This window comes from Erinaceus europaeus, chromosome 17 (genome assembly GCF_950295315.1).
Source record: "Erinaceus europaeus chromosome 17, mEriEur2.1, whole genome shotgun sequence".
Taxonomy (NCBI): Eukaryota; Metazoa; Chordata; class Mammalia; order Eulipotyphla; family Erinaceidae; genus Erinaceus; species Erinaceus europaeus.
The window spans coordinates 10,906,296-10,930,833 of NC_080178.1; the positions used below are offsets into that span (position 1 = coordinate 10,906,296).

The window sequence follows — 24,538 nt, forward strand, 5'->3', positions numbered from 1 at the left end:
CGGTCGTGAGAGAAGCTGGGCGCGGGGCCCCGAGCCTGGACTACACTTCCCAGGAGGCTCTGCGCGACGGCGGGTCACGTGACGCGAGCGCGGGCTTCTGAAGGCGGCAGAACGAGCGGCCCGCGGAGTAGGGAGCCGGCTGCAGACGTCGTCCAGGTAGGCGCCGGGCTGAGGGCTTGCTGCGGGTGCCTTGCACCCCTCCGGCCAGGTGGGACTCCGGGGTAGAGGGGCGGTGGCCGCTCAGGGCGGAGGGGGGAACGTGTCCTGCTTTCCCGCGCTGTAGCCCGAAAAAGAGCTCACGACCCCCCGGGTCAGGGCTGTGGCCCGGGGAGGGAGGCCTCGAATTTTTTGTTTTGGTTTGGTTTTTGCACAGCACCGGTTAGGCCCCTTCCGTGCGTGCCTCTGACGGACGTCGGGGCCCTGTTAGCTCAGCCAACCCCGGCGGGTTTGTCTGGTTTCTGTTTATTATTACTTACCATGGCGTCACTCAGCCCCGAGCTCTGGCTTCGGGTGCAGCCGGGGCTTGAACCTGGTGCCTCTGGGGCGTCTGGCCTGAGAGTCTGTTCAGCTGCTGGTGGCGCCGCCTCCCCCCCAAGCCGCCGCCGCCGCCGCCGCCTCCTTCTCTTTTTACATTTTTTTTTAATTAAATTTTATTTATTGGATAGAGGCAGCTAGAAATTGAGAGGGAAGGGGAGGTGATAGAAAGTGAGGGAAACACCTGCGGCCCTGCTTCCCTACTTGTGAAGCTTCCTTCCCCCCCCCCCCCCAAGGTTGTGCCCCAGGGGCTCGAACCCGGGTCCGTGTGTATCTAACGTGTGAGCTCAACCAAGTGCGCCACCACCCGCCCTCCTCCCCCCAATCTGATGCTTTCTTGTAGCCAGAGCACTGCTAAGTTCTGCCTTAGGGTAGTGCCAGGAATCGATCCTGGGACCTCTGCTGTCTCCTGTTAATAGCCAAGAGCCCCGGACTAAATGGCTTAGTGTCAGACCCCACGGCACTTGGTGGTCGCGCCCAGGTAGTAAGCGCTGGCGGCCCTGCAAGAGGGTGCCGGCAGGGCTCAAATAGAGCTTGGGCCTCCTCTTCCTGCCCTGCCTTTTGGGTTTCCGAGCCGCCCAGTCAGTTGGGAACCCGAGCATGGAAGGATTTTTTTTTTTTTTTTTTAGTTAATTTTTTTATTTTTAGGTGTATTTTTTTTTTTTTTAACATTTGTGATTAATAGTAGGTTACAAGAGTGTAAGATAACAGCATATAGGGAGTCCGGGTGGTAGTGCACCTGGTTGAGTGCGTATGTTACAATTCTCAAGGACCTGGGTTCGAGCCCCTGGTCCCCACCTACAGGGGGAAAGCTTTGCAAGAGGTGAAGCAGTCCTGCGGGTGTCTCTCTCCCCCTTCTCTCTTGATTTTTGGCTGTCTATCCAAAAAAATAAATGAAACATGGTTAAAAGAAGATGACCGTAAGGATCCCAGTTCGAGCCCTCCGGCTCCCTACCTACAGGAAAGTCGCTTCCCAAACGGTGAAGCAGATCTGCAGGTGTCTTTCTCTTCCCCATCTCTCTCCATTTCTCTCTGTCCTATTTAACAACAACAACATCAGTAACAACGACAATGACTACAACAATGAAAAATGACAAGGGCAACAAAAGGGAAAATTTAAAAAATTTAAAAAGATGACAGTGTGTCATGACCACACCCACCACCAGAGTTCTGTGTCCCCACCTTCACACCTCCCAAAGAGAACCATCAGAGTGGTTATCTCACAGATCGCAGAAACAGTTTGCTTGGGGCCGGGTGGTGGCACACCTGGTTTAACCACACATAGTATGAGGTGCAAGGATCCCAGTTTGAGTCCCCAGCTCCCCACCTGCAGAGGAGTTGCTTCACAAGAGGTGAAGCAGGTGTCTTTTTTTTTTTTAGATATCTTTGTCTCCCTCTCTGTCTTCCCCTCCTCTCTGTTTCTGTCCTATCCAACAATAACGGTGGAAAAATGGCCACTGGGAGCAATAGATTCATAGTGCACTGAGCCCCAGCAATAACCCTAGAAACAAAACAAAACAAAAAACGGTTTATGGGAGTCGGGTGGTAGCACAGTGGGTTAAGCGCATGTGGCGCAAAGCACAAGGACCAGTGTAGTAAGGATCCCAGTTCGAGCCCCCCGGCTCCCCACCTGCAGGGGAGTCGCTTCACAGGCAGTGAAGCAGGTCTGCAGGTGTCTCTCTTTCTCTCCCTCTCTGTCTTCCCCTCCTCTCCATTTCTCTCTGTCCTACCCAACAACAACGACATCAGTAACAACAACAATAATAACTACAACAATAAAAAACAAGGGCAACAAAAGGGAAAATAAATAAATATAAAAAAAATTTTTAAAACTGTTCACTTGCTTGTAGCCTGGAGGATGCTGACTCTGGGTGGGAGTGTTTGGACATGACTGGGTGTGTGACAGTGAAAAGCTTGCCTTTGAGTGTCCTGCAGGAAAAGTGGGGAGGGAGCGAAGGCCCACTATAAAGTCTCCTTGTGCTGTTAGCACTCGTTTCAAAAACTGTTAGCCAGCCATTCAGAAAGTGCTGTCAGTAGTTCCAGAAACTAGTGCTCGTAGATTCATCGTGCTCGTAGATTCATCAGGCTCGTGAGGCAGGAAAACACACAAGAAGACTTTTTGCAAAGGAAAGTTTGTTCTTTGACCAAACCGAACCGAAGAAGGTGGGGGGGGGGGGTTGGAGGTGGGTAAGTCCTTCCTTCTGAGCTGGCTGAGAAACAGAATGTCCTGATGGGAGTTGCTTGCTTGCTTGCTTTTTTCAGCAGTTGAACAGTAAGGGGGAAAGATAGGGAGGAAGGGAAGGGAATGCAGACTGTCTGGGGAGGGTCTTGGGAGTTTGCCTTTTGGGAAATGGGGGCTGTGGCTTCAAAGCCTTGTGTACTATTGGGGTACTTTAAAAGTTATAGAAAGATGGGCTGGAATCTGGGTCCTAAATGGATATACATCACACAGTGACTTTAAGCAGTTTGTTCCATGACGTGTTTTTTTTTTTTAAATGACTTTATTATTGGATACCGACAGAGAAATAGGGAGAGAGGGGAGTCGGGCTGTAGCGCAGCGGGTTAAGCGCAGGTGGCGCTAAGCACAAGGACCGGCATAAGGATCCTGGTTCGAGCCCCGGCTCCCCACCTGCAGGGGAGTCGCTTCACAGGCGGTGAAGCAGGTCTTGCAGGTGTCTGTCTTTCTCTCCCCCTCTCTGTCTTACCCTCCTCTCTCCATTTCTCTCTGTCCTATCCAACAACGACAACAATAATGACTACAGCAATAAAACAACAAGGGCGACACAAGGGAATAAATGAATAGAAAGAAAGAAACAGGGAGAGACTGAGACCTGCAGCACTGCTTCCCCCACCCTGTGGCGCTCTCCATCTTCACACGGACACCAGAGGCTTGGGCCCTGGGTCTTTGAACGTGGCGACTTGCGCTCAGCCAGCTGTGCCACCACCTGGCCCCTACTCCTGAAATGTAACCGATAACATATTAGCTTTCTTTTTAAAAACATTTTTTTACTATCTACTTATTTATTGGATAAAGACAGCCAGAAATCGAGAAGGTAGGAGTGATAGAGAGGTTGAGAGACACCCGCAACACCGCTTCACCACTCGCAGAGCTGGGGACTGGGGACGTGAACCTGGGTCCTTGCACATTGTGGCATACACGTTCAACCAGGTGCACCACCAGAACCAATCCCATCTTTTAAAACCACAGATGGGGGTGGGGGTGGCGACGCTCCTTGACTGGTAGGACTTTTTTTAAAAGAATTTTTTAAAAGTATTTTTTTTTTCATGTTTTATTTACTATTGGATAGAGACAAGGAGAAATTGAGAGAGGAGAGGGAGATAGGGAGAGAGACGGTGAGACACCTGTAGCCCTGCTTCACCTGCTTTCCCCCTTTAGGTGAAACTTTCCCCCTTTAGGTGGGGACCAGGGGCTTGAACCTGGGTCCTTGTGTGTGCTTAACTAGGTGCACCACCACCTGGCCCCTATTTTTTTTTTTTTTACTGGAGTGCTGATTAGCTCTGGCTTATGGTGGTGTGAGGGATTGAACCTGGGACTTAAGGGCTTTAGGCTTCAGTGTCTCTTTGCATAACCATTATGCTATCTTCCCCCCCCCCCCTAATTTTTTTCCCCTAATTTTTTTTTTTAACTTTATTTGATAGGACAGAGAGATTTAGAGGAAAGGGGTGATAGGAAGGAGAGAGACACCTGCAGCCTTGCTTCACCACTTGTGAAGCTTTCCCCCTGCAGGTGGGGACTAGGGGCTTGAACCCAGGTGCACACGCTGTAATGTGTGCATTTAACCAGGTGTCTCCCCGCTCCCCACCTCCCAGTAGAACTGTTGAGACTCTGATGTCAGGGGAGCTAGTCTTGAGTGAAGATGGGACGGTGATGAAGCCCTTGGCACAGGGAGACCAGAAGGCAGGGAGAAAAGGTGTCCATTTGATGAAAGTATATATTTCTTTTTGTTTTATTAAGATCTTTATTTATTTATTAATGAGAAAGATAGGAGGAGAGATGGAAAGAACCAGACATCACTCTGGTACATGTGCTGCCAGGGCTTGAACTCGAGACCTCATGCTTGAGAGTCTAATGCTATATCCATTGTGCCACCTGCCGGACCACAAAGTATGTATTTAATTATCTATTTTTTTAAATATTTATTTTTATTTATTTATTTATTCCCTTTTGTTGTCCTTGTTGTTTTATTGTTGTAGTTATTATTGTTGTTGTCATTGTTGGCTAGGACAGAGAGAAATGGAGAGAGGAGGGGAAGACAGAGGAGGAGAGAAAGATAGACACTGCAGACCTGCTTCACCGCCTGTGAAGCGACTCCCCTGCAGGTGGGGAGCCGGGGTTCGAACCGGGATCCTTATGCCGGTCCTTGTGCTTTGCGCCACGTGCGCTTAACCCGCTGCGCTACAGCCCGACTCCCAACTATGTATTTCTTAAATGTCATTTCCAAGAGAGACATCATAGCATGGCTCCCACATCCATGGCACTTCCCCTAGTGCTGCAGTGCTCCCATGTGGTGCAGAGGCCTCTAGATCTGACCACAGCACTCCAGGCTCCAGGCCTAGATCTGCTAGGGCAGGAAGTGTGGCATTTCCTTTCCAGACTCACTGGGGAAGATTTCAGGCTTCTTAGCAACCTTGCACTTGCTTGCAGTTGAAGCCCAAGTAGGAGTTGTCAGCTGGGGGACTTAGAGCAGCGTGTGAGGGAACCACCTCTCTCCCGTTCGGCTTGCCTGGGCGCTCTCTGCCAGCCCTTTAAGGCTGCTGTCTCAGACTGGGCTCCCCAGGACACATAGGACAGAGGGTGGGAAGCTCAGCTGTTGGAAGCAGTTGGCTCAGGTGGGTGATTGTCGCTCAGGCTGGTTGGCTGGAGATTCGGAGGCTGGTGCCAAGGTATTTGAGGCAGGATTTCCTCTGGGAACCAGTTTTGTTTACCAGTCCTTCTACTGGCTGAGCGAGGCCCACCCACATATTGGAGGGTGGCCCTCTTCTCTAAAGCCAACTTGTACATGCCAACCACATCAACAAAACGCGGCACCTCGATCCTTGTCTGACCAAGCTCTGTGATGTCTCCTGGCCCATTGGCATATTGTCAGCCGTCATGGCTGCTGGGCATTAGCTGAGCCAGAGGAGTGGACGGAACCCAACAGGGAATGTCCCACGACAGAGTAAGGGGCGCGAGGAGTCGTGGCTGTGCCTCACGTGGGCTTTGCAGTCACGCTTGGTAGCCACCTGTCTCCTCTCAACTGTTGTCGAGCCAAGATCTGTTTGTGCTTCTGGGTTGTGTCCTCTCATCCCCATCCTGTACTCCTGGCCCAGAAAGCTCAGACGTGGAGCACACAGACGCTCGGTGGCTCTCCCCTGCTGCCCTGTGCACCAAACAGACGTTCCTCTCAGTGCCGGTTCAGTTCTGTTCAGCTCCTGACACTCAGAAAGCCGGAGGAGTCAAGTGGCTCCTTGGTAGATGGTGTTGCCTGAGGATGGAGACCCTGTCATTTATTTATTATCTTGAGACAGTGACAGCAAGTGTAGGGAAGAAGAGACCACAGCGCCAAGGTTTCCTCCTGTGCGGTGGGGGCCGGGCTCCATCCTGGGTCATGCACAGGACAAGGCCGCGCAGCATCCAAGGGGGCTGTTCCACAGGCCCACTCTTGAGTTTTCACCTTGGATGCTTGGAGTCCTTAGGATAGATCCTGGCTGGTGGGGCAGTAGGTGAGGTGGCTCCAACTAGACCCCCTGCTCCTTCTGCCTCCGTGCAGTCCTCAAGCCCCATCTGTCTCTCCTTCATCCCTTTTTTTCTTTTTTAAATATTTATTTATTCCCTTTTTGTTGCCCGTGTTGTTTTTTTATTGTAGTTATTATTGTTGTTGTCGTTGTTGGATAGGACAGAGAGAAATGGAGAGAGGAGGGGAAGACAGAGAGGGGAGAGAAAGACAGACACCTGCAGACCTGCTTCACCACCTGTGAAGCGACTTCCCTGCAGGTGGGCAGCCAGGGCTCGAACCCGATCCTTACACCGGTCCTGGAGCTTTGCGCCACCTGCGCTTAACCCGCTGCGCTACAGCCCGACTCCCTCTTCATCCCTTTCTTATTAGTGGTTTAATAGTGGTTTACAAAACCGCCACAGATAATGGGCACAACTGCACACCGTTCCCACCACCAGAGTTCCATTGTCCCTATTCCCTCCACTGGAAACTGCAGTCGTCCTCCCAAGATCATGCCTATATTTCCTTTCTAAGTCACACCTATACCTGTTACTACTCCGAATGTCCTTCCATTTTTCCTCTTCTCTCTCTGGGTCCTGATGGAATTGGGGTCCAGAGCCCTCTGGCCATCTTCCCCTAACATTTCTCCCTTTCTGGGCATGTGGACCAAGATTGTTTTGGGGAGTGCAGAAGGTGAGAGTTCCGGCTTCTGTAATCGCTCCTCCGTCTCTGGCTTTTCTGTCTGTAACAGCCCCCCACGCGCAGCCATGGGAATCCACGGCCTGGCCAAGCTGATCGCCGACGTGGCCCCCGGCGCCATCCGGGAGAATGACATCAAGAGCTACTTCGGCCGCAAGGTGGCCATCGACGCGTCCATGAGCATCTACCAGTTCCTGATCGCCGTGCGCCAGGGTGGGGAGGTGCTGCAGAACGAGGAAGGCGAGACCACCAGCCACCTGATGGGCATGTTCTACCGCACCATCCGCATGATGGAGAACGGCATCAAGCCAGTGTACGTGTTCGACGGCAAGCCCCCGCAGCTCAAGTCGGGGGAGCTGGCCAAGCGCGGCGAGCGGCGGGCCGAGGCGGAGAGGCAGCTGCAGGAGGCACAGGCGGCCGGCGCCGAGGAGGATGCGGAGAAGTTCGCCAAGCGGCTGGTGAAGGTCACCAAGCAGCACGTGGACGAGTGCAAGCGGCTGCTGCGCCTCATGGGCATCCCCTCCCTGGACGCGCCCGGCGAGGCAGAGGCCAGCTGCGCCGCCCTGGCCAAGGCGGGCAAGGTCTTCGCGGCGGCCACAGAGGACATGGACTGCCTGACGTTCGGCAGCCCCGTGCTCATGCGCCACCTGACGGCCAGCGAGGCCAAGAAGCTGCCCATCCAGGAGTTCCACCTGAGCCGCGTGCTGCAGGGCCTGGGCCTGACGCAGCCGCAGTTCGTGGACCTGTGCATCCTGCTGGGCAGCGACTACTGCGAGAGCATCCGCGGCGTGGGGCCCAAGCGCGCCATCGACCTCATCCAGAAGCACAAGAGCATCGAGGAGATCGTGCGGCGCCTCGACCCCGCCAAGTACCCCGTGCCCGAGAACTGGCTCCACAAGGAGGCCCGCCAGCTCTTCCTGGAGCCCGACGTGCTGGACCCCGAGGCCGTGGAGCTCAGGTGGGCCGAGCCCGACGAGGAGGAGCTGGTCAGGTTCCTGTGCGGCGAGAAGCAGTTCTCGGAGGAGCGCATCCGCGGCGGCGTCCGGCGCCTCAGCAAGAGCCGCGAGGGTAGCACCCAGGGCCGCCTGGACGACTTCTTCAAGGTGACCGGCTCGCTGTCTTCCGCCAAGCGCAAGGAACCGGAGCCCAAGGGTCCCGCCAAGAAGAAGGCCAAGACCGGGGCCGCGGCCAAGTTTAGACGCGGGAAATAAAGCCGCCCCCCCCCCCCCAAAGCCGCCCCCCCCCCCACGTCCCTGGACGAACCCCGAACACTGGCCTCGCTGGGCTGAGTCTCACAAGCAGAGAAAGCTCCATGGGGGACTGTGGGGGGTTGCTTCTCCCACCCCACCCCACCCCCCGCAGCTGTGCCTTCCCCCTTGTGACTTGGTCTCCTGGTGAACAGCAAGGCTCAGGGAAGTGTGTCAGGCGGGGCCAGCTCAGGACACCACTTCTCAGGACTTAACAACTCCACCTCCACTGTCCCACAGAAGCCAGAGCAGCAAGTGTTGGGGACAGGAGAGGAGGGACACGGTGGGTGCGGACACTGCCCAGGAATGATATCCAGGGTGGCCCGCAGGAGGTGATGAGGGAGTCTGTCCCCAGGCTCCAGTTCCATGTGGATGTGCCCTGAAATGGCCTGCCAGGTTGCTGTGGGAGGACTAGGGGCTGGGATGGGCTGAGCGGGGAGCCCCTGGGCCTGGCGAGACGGCTTTGGGGCCAGGAGTGGGCAGAAACTTGAACTAGGGTCTCTGTAGCAGTCAGAGGCAAAAGGTTGCTGAGTGCTTCTCACAGCCTCTCTTGAGCTGAAGCTTGCAGGATACGATGCTGTTCTTGTGCCATTTTTGCTATCGAGATTTAAGCAGCAAAGGGTCAATAAAATCATTGAATGCCAGGTTCTCTGAGTACATTTGGAAAACTGATGTGCTCCAGACTTCAGGTAGACAGAAGGAAATGGTTTCCCTCTCACCTCCAGGTGCCAGCCCCACTGGGCCTTCTTTTTTTCAAACCTTTTTTTATTTTTACTTTTATTTATTTAATCAATTAATTCTTATTTATTTCTGGGGCTTGGTGCCCACACTATGAATCCATGGCTCCTGGAGGATATTTTTCCCATTTTGTTGCTCATCGTTACTATTGTTGTCATAGTTGTTGGATAGGACAGAGAGAAATCAAGAGAGATGGGGAAGACAGAGGGGAGAGAAAGACAGACACCTGCAGACCTGCTTCACTGCCTGTGAAGTGACCCCCCTGCAGGTGGGGAGCCGGGAGCTGGAACCGGGATCCTTATGCCGGTCCTTGTGCTTCACATCATATGCACTTAACCCGCGGCACCACCACCAAGGCGGGGCTCCCCCCAGCTGGGCCTTGTAGCCAGCAGTTTGAGAGTGGCCACAAGATGGCGCCAGGATCCCACAGAAAGGCCAAACTGCAGGCAGCTATTGGGGAGGGCAGAGGGTTCTCTCACTGGGGAAGTATTCATTAGTTGGATGCCTTTCTACTTTTTTCCTGTTGTGTAAGATTAAAGAGCTCCTCTGAGGTAGCTTCTGCAGGTTAGAACAGCTACTTAATAGCATCACAGTCTTGACTTGCTTGTAAACTGCAAAATTTACTCATTCAAAAACTTTTTTCCTTTATTTATTTATTTATTTTTTCCTCTTACCAGCTCACTCAGCGCTGTCTGATGGTCATGCCAGGGATAGAACCTGGGACCTCAAAGCCTCAGGCGTGAAAGTTTTTTTTTGCAGAACCATCATGCTATCTCCCCAGCCCTAAAAATCACTTCCTTAGGCTGGAGAGACAGCATAGTGGTTATATAACAGACTTAAATATCTGAGGCTCTGTGACTGAGACTGAATCCCCAGTACCCGCACAAGCCAGAGCTGAGAGGCGCTCTGGTGATTAAGAATGCTTTCTCGCTCCTTGTGTGATATCTGATTCAGGTGACTGGTTTTCACAGAGAGAATGCCTTTAAATATTTATTATTTTTACTATGCGCAACTACATTGGTGCTAGGGATTGAACTTGGGACTTTGGAGCCTTAGACATAAAGGTCTCTGAACAACCATTACGCTGTTTCCGCAGCCTGGCTTGGACATTCTTAACCATTCCCATTGAAGTCGGCAAGGACACCTAAACCAGTTAGCTGACATTGCGAGTTCACAGGCTGACCGATCAGGCAGGTAAAGACTTAAGGCCTGTGGTTTGTTTGAGCCACCTCTGACTTAACTTTTGATGTGGTAGTCTCTAGATGCATGTGGTAACGTGCCCTTTACCAGGTGTGACACCAGCCTGGCGCTGGCTAAAGGCCTGAGCAGAGATACAGAGTGGTTGGTATTTCTCAGTTTTAAAGTTGTTTCCTGACACTGTTTGCTCATCACTACACTCAGGGAAAAACCAATTCTGTTTTATTTATTATTTTTTTATTGCTACCAGGGTTATCTCTGGGGCTTGGTGCCTGAATAACAAATCCATGGCTTCTGGAGGCCTTTATTTTCTTTCTTTTTTTAATCAAATAGGACAGAAAAATTGAGAGGGGAGGAGGAGGTAGTAAGGGAGACAGCGCTGTCTCATCACTGGTGAAGTGTCGCCCCTGCAGGTGGGGTAGCAGGGGCTCAAACCTGGATCTTTGTGTATGGTAGCTGGCCCTCAGTTGGGTGTGCCACCACCCAACCCCTCAGCTGAACATTTTTGTGTGTTCTAGCTTGCTTTTATTTTTTTAGTTTTTTTCTTTTATTTATTCCCTTTTGCTGCCCTTGTTGCTTTATTGTTGTAATTATTGTTATTGTCTGTCTTCATTGTTGGATAGGACAGAGAGAAATGGAGAGAGGAGGGGAAGACAGAGGGGGAGAGAAAGATAGACACCTGCAGACCTGCTTCACCGCTTATGAAGTGACTCTCCTGCAGGTGGGGAGCCGGGGGCTTGAACTGGAATCTTTGCGCTGGTCCTTGCGCTTTGCGCCACGTGCGCTTAAACCGCTGTGCTACCGCCCGACTCCCTATGTTCTAGCATTCTTACTCCACGAACTAGTCCTGTAGAATGGAGGCCAAGTGATTGCCTTAGGGTCCAGATCTAGGCAAAGATTTCTGGAGGCAAACATTACTGAGGCTGGAACCGAGTTAGGAAGTTTCGCATGGTGGGCTCTTTCTCCACCTCATCACCTCGCTGAGGTGATGTTTGAGGCAGCAGCGCTCATGACAGCCTGGCCAATTGAGTGAACACAGTGTAGGGGCTCGGGAGATCTTGAAAAGGGGATGGCTCTGCTTGTCCTTGTCTCGGTCCCTTTATTTATTTTGCTTCTAGGGTTATCTCTGGGTCTCGGTGCTTGCACTAGGAATCCACTGCTCCTTGAGGCCATTTTTCCCTTTTCTTGCCCTTTTTTTTTTTTTTTAAATGTTTTTATTTATTAATGAGGAATCGGAGAAAGAACCAAACATCATTCCGGTACATGTGCTGCCAGGGATCGAACTTAAGACCTCATGCTCAAGAGTCTAACACTTGATCCACTGCGCCATCTCCTGGACCACTTGCCCTTGTTCTTTATTGTTGTTGGATAGGACAGAGAAATCAAGAGAGGAGGGGAAGACAGAGGGGGAGAGACAGACACCTGCAGACCTGCTTCACCACTAGTGAATGACCCCCCACCATGTAGGTGGGGAGCCAGGAGCTGGAACCAGGACCCTTACGCTGGTCCTTGCCCTGTGCCTTAACCTGCTATGCTACGAGCCAGCCTCGGTCCCTTTATTTTTTTAATATTTATTTACTCCCTTTTGTTGCCCTTGTTTTATTGTTGTAGTTATTGTTGTTGGATAGGACAGAGAAATGGAGAGAGGAGGGGAAGACAGAGAGGGAGAGAAAGATAAGACACCTGCAGACCTGCTTCACCACTTGTGAAGTGGCTCCCCTGCAGGTGGGGAGCGGGGGCCTCGAACCGGGATCCTTACGCCGGTCCTTGCACTTCACGCCATGTGCGCTTAACCCGCCTGACTCCCGGTCCCTTTATTTCTAAGAAAGAGACCACAGCACCGGAGCTTCCTCACTGTTGTAGTAGCTGGGCTCGAATCTAGAAAGTGTTTGGAGTTTCTTCCTCTCTCCCTCCCCGGGCGTGGGGTGGGGTGGACTGTATGCAGAAGCCATTTGGCAGGCTCGAGCAGTCACACGGGAGTCCTGGAAGCACAGCTAGGGTCAGAGACCACGCACCCCGTCTGGTCCAAACAAACTTTTATTTCTCAGCGTTCACTGGGATGTGGTAACAAAACTGGCACGTACACACGAGTGCTGCTGCCGGGCCTGCTCAGAGGAAGCATCGCCAGCAAGGTGGTGGGAAAGCCGAAAAGATACAAACATAGCAGTCGGGGACCCTAATAATAAGGTTCAAACATCAGTCCTGCCACAGCTGTGACTGAAGGTGCCATGTGGGACCCGTCTGAGCCCAAGTGTCACAGGGTTGTCCCGTGGTGGCCATGTGAGGCCACTCCCGGCTGGGCTAAGAAGAGAAGGCCACGGTGGTGGTGGTAGAGTTGTTCTGAGGAAGTTTCTAGAAATTGGGGCTTGGCTCAACCTGCCTTGCTCAGGGTGCAACTGCACGGCTTGACAGTCTTATGGCCTCACACCCAAGCGGGTGAGGATGGTAGTGGGAGCCAGTTTCTGCAGCATTCTTGTGCCCGAAGTTTAAACCGGGTACTGCCCAGCCAAGCTAGTTCTCACGATGCCTGTGAGGAGCCTTTATAATCACCTCAGCCTGTCACCGTCGGGGCTCCCACCGGTCCAACACGCTCTCCCCGAGTGTCCAGAACATGTTATTGATAGATGCTGAGGTGCTGAAGAGGTGTGCCCAGGCCACACACCCACACAGCCACCCAGGGCTGAACCTCAGGCTGACCTAGGGTACCACCCGAGGCTGAGGAGGGAGCTGGGTAGCAGCTAAGGCAGCCTGCTTGTCAGGAAGCTGCTCCAGCCTGTGGAGAAGGGAGGCTGGCGCCCAAGGGTGGAGAAGGCACTGGAAGTGACTTGTGAGTGAACCTGGGTGGCACCGGGCTGCTGCACCCATCCCTGACGCCTGGAGCCTCCCCCCTGCCCGTGCCACCCAGCTAACAGAACCCCACACCCCACCTTCACACAGCATGTGCTGACATGCCCCCACCCTGCCCGGCGGCTCAGATCTCCCCAGAAGAGACAGCAAGGGGTCTGAGTCTCTGAGCCTTGCCCCCCCCACCCCCCAGTCGGCTGTGGCTTCTTCCCGGGAGCTCCCCAGGCTTCCGCTCAGAGGCTGCCCGTCCACATGGGGGTGCTGCTGCTACTGGTGAAGATAGGCATCCAGCCAGAGCTGCCCGGACTCCTTCAGAGAGCTGAGGGGAGGGGACAGGTGTGAGGCTGGCAGCCCCCCAAATCCACAGAGGTGCCCCCCAAGCCACCCCCCACCCCGCCACCAGCACTCACTAGACGATGTCGGCGAAAGCAGAGAGCAGGGGTTTGGACTGGTATTCCAGGCCATGCTTGGTGCACAGGGAGCGCACCAGGGGTGCCACCTTGTGGTAGTTGTGTCTTGGCATGGTGGGGAAAAGGCTGCAGGGAGGAGGGGGACAGGCGGCCGGACAGTCTGTGACCCTGGACCCTTCATGTCCATCCGTCCCTCGCCCTTCCCCAGACCCCCACTCACTGGTGCTCGATCTGGAAGTTGAGGTGTCCGCTGAACCAGTCGTTGAAAGCAGACTTGTGCACATTGCAGGTGGCCTGGAGCTGGAGACAGGGCCTGGGTCAGGGGGTGCAGACTGGCAGAGAGGAAGGGATGGAGCTGCCCATGGATCCCCCTCTCTTCCCCCCACAGGAAGCTGCAGCAGGAGAGCTACATGGGGACTTTTTTTTTAATTCCCTTTTGTTGCCCTTGTTTTATTGTTGTAATTATTGTTATTGATGTCATCATCGTCGTTGGACAGGACAGAGAGAAATGGAGAGGAGGGGAAGACAAAGGGGGAGAGAAAGACAGACACCTGCCGACCTGCTTCACTGCCTGTGAAGGTGGGGAGCCGCTGGCTCAAACCAGGATCCATACGCCAGTCCTTGCGCTTTGTGTCACCTGTGCTTAACCCGCTGAGCTACTGCCCGACTCCCCGGAGACTTCTGTAGTTGTGACTTCTGGCCACCACTGTCCCATCGAGCCCAGAGGGTCTCAACAGGGACAGACACACACACAATTCCTATTCTAGGTGGACAATTTTTTTTTCCCTATTAATTTCAGGTAGAGACGAAAAAGAAACAGAGGGAAGGACAAACACCACAGCACAGCTCCACTGTTCACAGAGCTTCCTCCGGTGCTGCGTTGTGCCCAGGGCTTCCCGGGGGCAGCCCCCTACCTGGGTGGAGACCCAGTCCTTGTTCTGGTCATGGTCGATGTGCATGGGGATGTGGTTCATCTGGGTCACCCACACGAACCAGTTGCTCTCCAGGAACCTGGGGGGGTAGGGGAGATGGAATGAACAAAGTTTTCATTCCAACCTGTCCCCCCACCCCAGCCTCATGACTAAAGCACAGCCCCCAGGCCAGAGGGGACCCCGGACTGGGATCTCCCCAGCAGCCACAGCAAACCCACAGACCTGACCAAGAAGAGGAGGCCCAGGAAGCCTCTGAGCCCCAGCAAGGGCACGTAAGTGAGGAACACGCGCACATAGAAACTGAGCATCCAGGCCAGGTCCTGTGGGAACAGAGGTTAGAGGGAGATGTCACTCCCCATCCCAACTCAGCCCTGTCCTCCCAGGAAACTAGTGACATAGCCCTTTCTCAAGTCTGTCACCGACAGGCCCCTCTGGGAATGCTGGAACCTTCTACCACGGCTTCCTCTGCTATCCATCTCCCGAGCGTCAGAAGTTTCTAGAGAGCAAGTGCCTTCTCTTGCCCATCTCCCCACTCCTCAGCCCTGCCCTGGCTTTATGCTATGATGCACGAAGATGAGACGGGGGTACACGGTGTCAGGGGTACCAGGTATGGGAGACAGAATGCGACCCCCTCACACACATTGCCAGAGTCCAGGTGGGTCCCCACGTGGTCCCATCCCTTTGCTCTGAGCTCCAGAGCAGACCTGTTAGCTGCCTTCCTGGACAGCCATGCCCCCCCCCCACAGGAAGCAGGGCACCCCAATACTCACCACCCACTTCTTCCGCTGGATGACAAAGTAGAAGATGTACCACTGGAAGTACAGAGGCAGCAAAGCAGGAGGCCCGACTGGGGTGGGCGGAGACAGAGACAGGCAGGTGTGAGTGGGTCAGTGGCCCCCGCTTCCAGGCCAGGCCCAGAGAGTGGGCACATCAGCTGGCCTGAGGAGGTGACAGCCCAAGAGAATGGGGGGTGGGGCACACATGCAAGGTGGCTCTCTCTGTGGAAACTGCCCACACATGGAGTCACAGCTCTTCCCCCACATGGCCTGGCCACAGATATGCCGTGTTGTCCCTCCCCACTGACCCTTGGCGGGCCTTGCGGTGCCCGGCCTATAGAAAAAGGGGGACAGGCTGGCAGCCCGCTTCCTAGGCTGAGGGGCATGGGTCCTCCCGGTGTCAAGACCCAGGGGTGGGGAGGGATGAGGCCCGTCTTTGAAGAGGAGCATTGACACCTGATTAAGCACACATATGACCATGTGCAGGGACCCAGGTTCAAGCCCATGGTCCCTAATTTTTTAAATAAATCAAGAGGGAAGGGGGAGATGGGGAGAGAGAAAAGAGAGACTTGCAGACCTGCTTCACAACTTTTGAAGCTTTCCCTCTGCAGGTGGGGACCAGGGACTTGAACCAGGATCCCTGCCCATGATACTATGCGTGCTCAACCAGGGGTACCACCACCCGGCTCCTATTTATTAATAAGAGAGAGCTAGATCCTGGGCAGCTCTGGTTTATGGTGATGCTGGGGATTGAACCTGGGACCTCAGAGCCTCTGACATGAAAGGCTTTTTGCATGAACATTACACTGTCTCCCCAGCCCCTATTTTTTTTTTTTTCTTCTCATTTTGGTCATCTCTCATGGAAGTAAATAAATATGGGGGGAGGAGAGAATTCACTCATGTGGAAGGAAGGCCACGAACCCTCTCATGCGTGTGGTCCAGGGTTTAACCCTGGCGTTCTCCTCCCCCCTCCCCACTCGCACACTCCTGGGCAGGGCTGGTTATCTGCATTCAGGATCAATTCCTTTGAGCCAAGCTTCAGAAGTTCAGACATGGGGGGGGGGGTGTTGTCTCATGCAGGGACCTCAGTAGAGTTCAGGCGGGGCTGGTGACAACCCAGAGCTCAGGTATGTGGGCTGTGACCTGACTCCTGTGGGTAAGACTCTTCCTCCCAGGGCAGGGGTAGATGGCACAATGGTTATCCAAAGAGACACATGCCTGAGGCTCCAAAGTCTCAGGTTCAGTCCCTCACACCACTATACACCAGAACTGAGCAGTGCTTTGGTAAAAACAAAACACATACACACACAATCTCTCCATCCCATAGCAACAGCCTGTCACCCTGGGGGTGGCACTATGTCCCTCTGCCCTCCCCCCCCCCCACAACTCAGTTCCCTGCAGGGCAGGTTGAAATTCAGGGTCCAGGTGTAACTGGGAAGACCCCATGTGAGCACTAGCAGGGCTGTGGAGGCCTGGGTAGGGCTAGGGAGCAGGCCTCCACCCACCACCCCCAGAACAAAGCACCCCAGTTGAGCCTGCTTTTTGTAGCCACTCCAGCCCTGGGGAGCCCTTCCTCCCACAAGGTCCTCCCTGCCCTGCCCTGGCCAGCACTCACTCAGGAAGAAGTACTTGTGCTGGTGGTTGTAGGGCATGTGCTTTTTCTTCTGCTTCCCAAGCTGTGGGGACAAGCAAGCAGGAGTCAGAGCCACAGAGGGGTCTCCTGTTCCTGCCCCTGGGACCCGGCCTCCACTGCTCTCCAGGGCCGCCAGTCTCTGGGGATGGCTGGAAGGTTCCAGCATGCCCAGGCTGAGCACCTGTGGTTCAGTGTCCTGAGCCCTTCAGGATGCCTGTGCCCTGAGCTTTCCAGACCTCTTAAAGAGTTTTTGTTTTTAATTTATTTATTTTTGGATACAGAAATGGAGATGGGAATGGCGGGGGGGAGGGGGGAACCTGCAACCCTGCTTTGTTACTTGCAAATCTTTCCCCCTGCAGGTGGGGAGTAGAGGTTTGAACCCGGGCACTGTAATATGTGTGCTCAACCAAGTGCACCACTGCCTGGGCCCTCCTCTCTCTTTCTTCTTGCTGGGCACTTTCTCAACATCAGAGTCTCCATGGACCTTTTCACCCCTGTCCAGGTCTTTATTCCCCGATCTTCCCCATCAAAATATTTTGGTCTCTCTTAAGGGGGAAAAAAAAAAGTTCATTATTACGAGAGAGAAAGAGACAAAGAATTCTGGCACACTCGATGCCAGGGATCGAACTGGGGATCTGATGCTCAGAGCCTAACACTCTAACCTCTACACCACCTCCTGAGCTGGCTGTCTTCCAGTCTCTTGAATTCAACAGAAGCCTTAGAGAACCTCTTGGAAGCTAAGCAAAGTTGAGCCAAGATCTGTGGAAGTGATACTGCCAGGCCCTGGCAAGGTTTGCCCCCGGGGCCGGGGGGTGGGGGGGAGGTCAGCCAGTCCTTCTAAAAGCCTCAGTGGCAGTGTGTTTATCATTATTCCTCTTACTATCAATGACAGAAACACAGTGAAAAGAGACCACAGCACCAAAGCTACTTCCAGCGTGGTGGGGGCCAGGCTCGAACCTGGGTTGCACACAGGGCAAAGCAGCGCACTATCTGGGTGAGCTAGACAACTGGTGACCCCACGGCATACTCCTGAGGGCTCCTTCTTCCCCCTTTTGCCCCAAAGATGGAATGAGGAGCCAAAGGGCAGGGACCGAACCCTTGCAGGCCACCAGCCTCCAAGAGGGAGACAAACTCCCCGCTCACCTCCACGGAGAGGATCTTGCCCAGGGCAAAGAAGATGGGGTGCATCCTGATGTCGGGGTCTTTGCGGAAGCAGTTGGGCTTGGCATGGTGCTGGAAGTGCAGGTGGTTCCACCAGCTGGCGGGGGCCCCCTGCAGAGAGGCGGGGGTAGGGAGGGGCACGAGCGTGGCAGCCCCCCGCAGTCCATCATGCCCGGTCTAACCCTCACCCCCACTTCCCCCCCAAATCCCACGGACCTTCAGGTGGCCAATCACAAAGTGATGGATCCAGTGGTTCCACCTGGAGGTGCCACAGACAGACAGATGCCCGAAGTCGTGCTGCAGCCAGCCAGCCTGCGCCTGGGGGAAGAGGTGCTGAGAGCAGCTGGGGTGGGGGTACCCCCCAACTTCGAGGTCCCTGCAGTCCCAGTCTCTCCTTCCTCCATGTTACAGTTCATTAATGACACAGAGAGAGGGTGGGAGAGAGAGTATCACTCTGACATACACGACGCCCGGGATCGAACTCAGGACTTCACGCACACAGGGCAGATGCTCTCTCAGCTGCACCCTTTCCCAGGCCACCCCACTTGTCTGTTTAACGCAACCCAGGGCCTCCCTCGTGTCTGTGTACTGAGCGAGGAGTAAGCCAAGAGACAGGTGCAACACCTAGGGAGTGGATTCTGACAGGAGACTGGGGCCCAAGGACTGCTGAGCTGGAAGCGGGAAGGAAGGGGAGCACTGCTTTTCTGAGAGAGCAGACTGGTTCTTGGCACACTGGATCCATCACAAAGTGAAGGCCAGTTCTGGGCTCCTTGGCCTGGCTGTTCTGGGCCCACCTGTCCATCTCCCGGGCCACAGCCCTCACCTGCACGGTGGCGAGCAGCACGGCGCAGAGCAGGTAGGGCACGAGCGAGGTCCCGAGCAGGTACAGCGTGAGCCAGGCGGCCACGTCCAGCAGCAGGATGTGCAGCAGGCTGAGCACGAAGAAGCCGGGCTCAGCCCTCATCAGCCCCAGGCGCTCCACCTGGGCCCGAAGCTCCCGGAAGTCCTCCGTCAGCTCTTTCTGCAGAGAAACGCTGCTGGACAAGCGGGCCTGCAGAGTCGGGGTCCCCCTCCACGGGAAGCCCAGAACCCTGGGCTGAGGATGGGGTTGGGGGCAGGAGACAGTGCCGGGGGTCCCAGCCTGAAACACGGGGCCTCTGCAGATTGGCTGATCCTGGTTCCTGCCCTGCCTCTTTCTGTGTGGCTGTGGTCACCCCCTGACACCCCAGGGCCCCCAGTGCACCCAGAGGCTCACGTTCTTGGTGGGCTCGAAGCTGGGCTGCTCCGGAGCCAGCTCCCCGATCAGCAGCGGCTTCATGTACTTCCTCACCAGGCCCTGGTCGATGTGGAAGGCCATAAAGGGGTCCTGCAGGGGGATGGCAGTGAGCTACCATGTGGGTACCCCGACTTCTGGGGGACTCGCACCCCGGGCCAGCTACCACCTCCCCCCCAGCCATCAGGTGCCCACAGCTCAGGGTCCCCAGGTTCTACTGTGAAGGGCACTGCACAAAGAATTTAAGTGTGTAGGGGGCAGCTTTATTTTTTTTATTAAGACCATGGCTGCTGCTGGGGCTCAGTGCCTACATGATGAAGCCACGACTCCCAGCTGCCATTTTCCCCTTTTCTTTCCCTCTCCCTTTCTTTCTGTTCTTCTTTTGTTGATAGAATTAGAGAGAAACTGAGAGGATGGGGGAGATAATACAGGGAGAGAGGGGCCAGGTGGTGGCATACCTGGTTAAGTGCTCACATTACAGTGTGCAAGGAGCTGGGTTCAAGTCCCTAGTCCTCACTTGCAGGGGGAAAGCTTCACAAGTGGTGAAGCAGGGCTGCAGGTGTCTCTCTGTCTCTCTCCCTCTCTGTCTCCCCCCTCCACTCTCAATGTCTGTCTCTACCCAATACTAAAATAAATAAATAAAAATTTTAAAAAAGAGGGAGAGAGAGACTTGCAGCACAGCTTCGCCTCTTGTGAAGCTACTCCTCTGTAGGTGGGGAGTGAGGGCTTGAACCTGGGCCCTTGCATATTGGTAATGTGTGTGCTCAACCGGGTGCACCACTGCCCAGGCCCAGAATAGCTTTTGCAGGTGAATTCTGGTACAGAAGAGAACCAGACAGAAAGGGTTTGGGGGTTACAGTGGGGGCGGGAGATAAGACTTATCTGCTGTGCTCTTATCTTTTGACCAGAGCACCACTCACTCTGGCTATTGGTGGGGGGGAAGGGGTCACTATGGCATAAAACTATAAATAAAGGTTTGCCAGGCTGGCAGAAAAACAAAAATAGTCCAGAGTTAGCCAGAGCACCACTCACTCTGGCTATTGGTGGGGGGAAGGGGTCACTATGGCATAAAACTATAAATAAAGGTTTGCCAGGCTGACAGAAAAAAATAGTCCAGAGTTAGCTAGTCAAAACCCTCAGGCTTAAGATATTTAGTTGTGGTCTGGGAGGTGGCACAATGGATACGGCATTGAACTCTCAAGCATGAGGTCCTGAGTTCAGTCCCCTGTCGCACATATACCAGAGTGATGGCTGGTTCTTTCACTCTCTTACTATCTTTCTCATTAATAAATAAATAAAATCTTTAAAAATATATATTGGGAGTCGGGTGGTAGTGCAGCGGGTTAAGTGCACGTGGCATAAAGCACAAGGACCGGCCTAGGGAATCCCAGTTCGAGCCCCCGGCTCCCTATCTGAAGGGGAATCGCTTCACAAGGGGTGAAGCAGGTCTGCAGGTGTTTTTCTCTCCCCCTCTCTGTCTTCCCCTCCTCTCTCCATTTCTCTCTGTCCTATCCAACAACAACACCAATAACTACAACAACAAAACAAGGGCAACAAAAGGGAATAAATAAAAGGTATAAAAAAGATATTTACACTTGCAAAAACTGTCAGCTTCTAGCCATTCTGAATGAGAATATCAAAAGACAAGTCTTCACACCTGATAACTAAACAGGACAGGAAAAGTCCTGCTTTCGGGGTGTCTAGGACATAATACTTCCACATTTTCCCACAAATCCCAATTTCAACAGCAAGGTCTAAGTAGCCAGTGCGCTCTTGCCTAGCAGTGGGCAAATGGCTCTGTCTGTCTCCCTCTCCCTCTCTGACACACCTCCCTCTGTCTCACACTTCCCTCTGTCTCACCTGTGAGGCAGAAGACTCCTTTTTTACTGGCTACCCTTCTCTTAGTGGCTTCTTTTTTTTTTTTTTAAGAATTTATTTATGTATTCATGAGAAAGATAGGCAGAAAGAGAGAAAGAACCAGACATCACTCTGGTGCATGTGCTGCCAGGGACTGAACTCGAGACCTCACGGTTGAGAGTCCAGTGCTTTATCCACTGCCACCCCCTGGACCGCGGCGGCTTATTTCTTAACTTGTTTTTACCAATAAACTTGTGTAGCCTTGGCTGCCTGCTGCCTTATTTTCTCCCGAATCCCCCGTGCATGATCACTAGCCACAAGAAAGCGGAGGTTGCAAGTTCCTGCATTCCTGCCTGTGCTAGCTCCCAGGCTTCTGGAAAGATGGTCTGACTGGTCACAGCGCAGGGAATGCTGGGCCAGGGGCTGAGGCGAAGAGAAATAGTCACTCTCTTCTGGACCCTTGAATTTTGACTGTGTTTGTGTGTGTGGTTTTTGTCTCTTGGTGCCTGAGATGGAACCCGGGGAGCCTCAGGCTGGCAAAGCACATAATCTGCCAGGAATTCTGCGTCCCCCCCACCTCCCCAGTTCTGAACCCTAAGCCCACACGGTGTGCTCTTAAAACAATAAACACATTTGTCAGGTGCCTGGAGCAGGGGAGTAGCCGGGCCTTAGGTGGGACAAGCTCCTCTCTGAGCCGGCCAGCAGACAGACCCCCACCCCCCCAGGTGAAAGTTTGTGTGTGTGTGGGGGTGCATCGCTCCTTGCCCAGTTCCGCGTAGGGTCTCCCCACTCCCGGCCGCGGAGGCCTGGTCCTGACCACAGGCGGTGCACCGGCCCCTCCTGGAGGAGATGCCCGCGGATCAGGCCCCACCGGGGACGAGGAGGCGGAGCAGCCGTGGTGGAACCACCGGGCCAGGCCAATCCCAGCGCGGCCCCAAGGCCCCCAGCCCCGGAGGGAAGTCCGGTCTCTGCGCCCACTTGGGTGCGCGCTCCAGCTGCGTCCCCAAGTCCAAGTGTCCCTGCTGGGCTTTGCAGGGAACCCCGCTGGCCCGGCGCGTGAAGGGGGGGGGAGCTGGCGGAGGGACTTCGGCGGTGGTCACACTACTGATCTCGCACTAGGCTGCAGGGAGAGGGGATTCCCCCCCTGACCCTCCCAGACTCCCCAATCCAGCAGCGAGTCGCCAGGTGCTTCCGCTCCCAGAACAGGTGACCGAGGACGGGCGGCGGCCGTTCCAGGGAAAGGGTGGCTCCAGGCGAGCGCCCCATCTCCCACGCCCCGGGCGAGGCAGGGCGCAGGTGACTTCCCTCCGCCGACCCACCCCTGCGCCTGCGGGCAAGCAGACCCCGCGCGCCGGGAACCCGACTCAGGGCCGCAAAAATGGCCCTTTGTCTGCGGGCGCCCCCCGCGATCCCCAACCGAGAATGGAGGTCTGTGGACGTCCTCCTTTCCACCACCCTGGTCCCCCACCCCACCTCTCGGTTGCAGGTCTAGGTCCCCCCCCTACTACCCGCCTCCCCATCCCATATCCGGGTGCAGCTCTGCCGGAACCCTTCTCCCCCCAACCCCGGGTTGCAAAGCCCCCCAACCCCGAGCTTCAGTCCCACCCTCCCCAACTCCAAGCTGCAGGTCCCCGGCTCACCGTGGCGTCCTGGCCCGCGTAGTGGCTGAGCACCCGGGGGCCCCCCGGGTGGCGGCGCGCGAAGTCGGTCACATCGTAGACCTTGCGCTCCATCACCAGCCAGCGCTCCCGCGCGCCCCCCGAGCGCAGCGCCACCTCGTCCCAGGTGAACAGGCGCGGGCCGGGGCCCTGCTGGGGGATGCGGGGGGCCATGGCGGGCGCCGGCGGCTCGGAGCAAGCAGGCGGGGCTAGGGGAACGGCGGCACTGCGCGCTCCCGCGCCCCGCTTTTCAGCACCGCCGCCCGCCGAGCCCCATGCGCTGCCATTGGCCCGGCCGCGTGGCGCGGGAGCGAGCGCCCGCCCCCGCCCCGCGCGCCCCCTGCGGGCCAGTGGGGAACCGCACCCCCGCCCAAGGCCGGCTTGGCTGGTGAGTGGCCAGGGGGCGCACTGGGATAAGGGTTCTCGTCTGGGGCCTTAGGGCACGAAGGTTAACTTGGCCCAGACCTCGCCCAGAGGGCTGAAGGGTGGACGCAGCACTCTGTCGCTTTTAGGAGTGTGTGGGGAGATTTTTTGGTGGGCGGAAGCCCAGGGGCACTGACCCATCAGGGATCCACCAGTTGACTCGCGGGCCGCCTGCTCGCCTTGAGTGCAGGGATTTGGGCATTTGGGGCGGCGGTGTGCACGCTTCACCTTGGATCAACAGGCTATTCAAAAGGCCCTCAGCCCCGTGTTTGTAACCTTACTGGCCTTTAAGATTTTTAAGGGAGAATACAGGTCCATGAAAGATGATGAATGACATAGTGGGGGTGGTATTGTTAAATGGGAATCTGGGGAATGTTATGCATGTACAAACTATTGTATTTACTGTTGAATGTAAAGCATTAATTCCCCAATAAAGAAATAAATTATTTTTAAAAAAAAAGATTTTTAAAAAGTATTTATTTATTCCCTTTTGTTGCCCTTGTTGTTTTATTGATGTCGTCGTTGTTGGATAGGACAGAGAGAAATGGAGAGAGGAGGGGAAGACAGAGAGGGGGAGAGAAAGACAGACACCTGCAGACCTGCTTCACTGCCTGTGAAGCGACTCCCCTGCAGGTGGGGAGCCGGGGCTTGAACTGGGGTCATCTCGCTGGTCCTTGTGTTTCTTGCCACGTGCGCTTAAGCCACTGCTACCGCCCAACTCCCTCTTCTCTTTTCTTTCCTTTTTTCTTTTCTTTTCTTCCTTCCTTCCTTTCTTCCTTCCTTTCCTTCCTTTCTTTCATTCTTTCTTCCTTTCTCTCTCTTTCTTCCTTTCTTCCCCTTTCTTTCTTTCTTTCTTTCCTTCATCAGAACTCTGGATTTTTTTTTTTTTAACCAGAGCTCTGGTTTATGGTAGTGCTAGTATTGGAGCTAGGACCTCGGGAGCTCAGGCATGAGAGTCTATTGCATAACCACTCTGTTGTTTCCTTGGTCAAGCTTAGCACTTTAAAATGCTGTTTTTACAGAAGAGCTTGTGGCTAGAGAACGTCTCCAGAATAGCCATGCCAGGGGTCAGCTTCTGGGTCTGTGTGCGCTAGTCCTGTGCCTTACTGCCAAGCCGCTTCCCAGCTGCACTTTTGTTGCTTTATTTTTTAAGGATTTGGCGACCGTTAAATAAAAGGAAGTGGTCCAGCATGCCCTGACCAACTGGGACGCTGGATGATTAAGGGCCCTGGTACACAAGCTGGAGCATCTGAGAGGAGGCGATAGAGTAGACCTGGGGCTCAGCTCTCTGTGGCGTTGGGGAGAAGCAGGAAAGGACCTAAGTTGGGGGTAGCACTTTAGAAGTTGTTGCAGCATGAAGAGAATCAGAATCTAGGAACCAGGTGGTGGGGCACGTGATAGAGCACGCACATAACTATGCACAGGGACCCAGGTTCAAG

At 54.5% G+C, this 24,538-nt stretch overlaps 2 protein-coding genes across 3 annotated transcripts; one reads left to right on the top strand and one right to left on the bottom strand.

Moving 5' to 3' along the window:
• The first annotated feature begins 4 nt into the window (after positions 1 to 4).
• FEN1 (flap structure-specific endonuclease 1) lies at positions 5 to 8,841 on the top strand. 2 transcript variants are annotated; one of them, XM_007526393.3, is made up of 2 exons: positions 5 to 156; positions 7,003 to 8,841. In XM_007526393.3, exon 2 carries the CDS (start codon positions 7,019 to 7,021, stop codon positions 8,159 to 8,161), a length of 1,143 nt encoding a protein of 380 aa, XP_007526455.2. In that variant the 5' UTR covers positions 5 to 156; positions 7,003 to 7,018; the 3' UTR covers positions 8,162 to 8,841. The 2 variants fall into 2 exon arrangements, with proteins under 2 accessions (XP_007526455.2, XP_060032299.1); XM_060176316.1 differs by having other exon boundaries at positions 66 to 208.
• Positions 8,842 to 12,151: 3,310 nt separating this feature from the next.
• FADS1 (fatty acid desaturase 1) lies at positions 12,152 to 22,919 on the bottom strand. Its single transcript, XM_007526332.3, has 12 exons — positions 22,659 to 22,919; positions 19,144 to 19,254; positions 18,712 to 18,909; positions 18,105 to 18,206; positions 17,871 to 17,999; positions 16,710 to 16,770; positions 15,089 to 15,165; positions 14,541 to 14,638; positions 14,301 to 14,397; positions 13,607 to 13,686; positions 13,387 to 13,512; positions 12,152 to 13,295 (listed from the first exon to the last, which is right to left on the bottom strand). Exons 1-12 carry the CDS (start codon positions 22,848 to 22,850, stop codon positions 13,244 to 13,246), a joined length of 1,323 nt encoding a protein of 440 aa, XP_007526394.1. The 5' UTR covers positions 22,851 to 22,919; the 3' UTR covers positions 12,152 to 13,243.
• Between the last annotated feature and the right edge of the window lie 1,619 nt (positions 22,920 to 24,538).

Bases quoted from the DNA above. Each gene is read 5' to 3' on its own strand.
- FEN1 (XM_007526393.3), top strand. From the start codon at position 7,019: ATGGGAATCCACGGCCTGGCCAAGCTGATCGCCGACGTGGCCCCCGGC.
- FADS1 (XM_007526332.3), bottom strand. From the start codon at position 22,850: ATGGCCCCCCGCATCCCCCAGCAGGGCCCCGGCCCGCGCCTGTTCACC. The intron at 18,910-19,143 runs GTGAGCCTCTGG...GTTTCTCTGCAG, and splicing joins GCTTCGAGCCCACCAAGAAC to AAAGAGCTGACGGAGGACTT. The intron at 13,513-13,606 runs GTGAGTGGGGGT...TCCTCCCTGCAG, and splicing joins AACTTCCAGATCGAGCACCA to CCTTTTCCCCACCATGCCAA.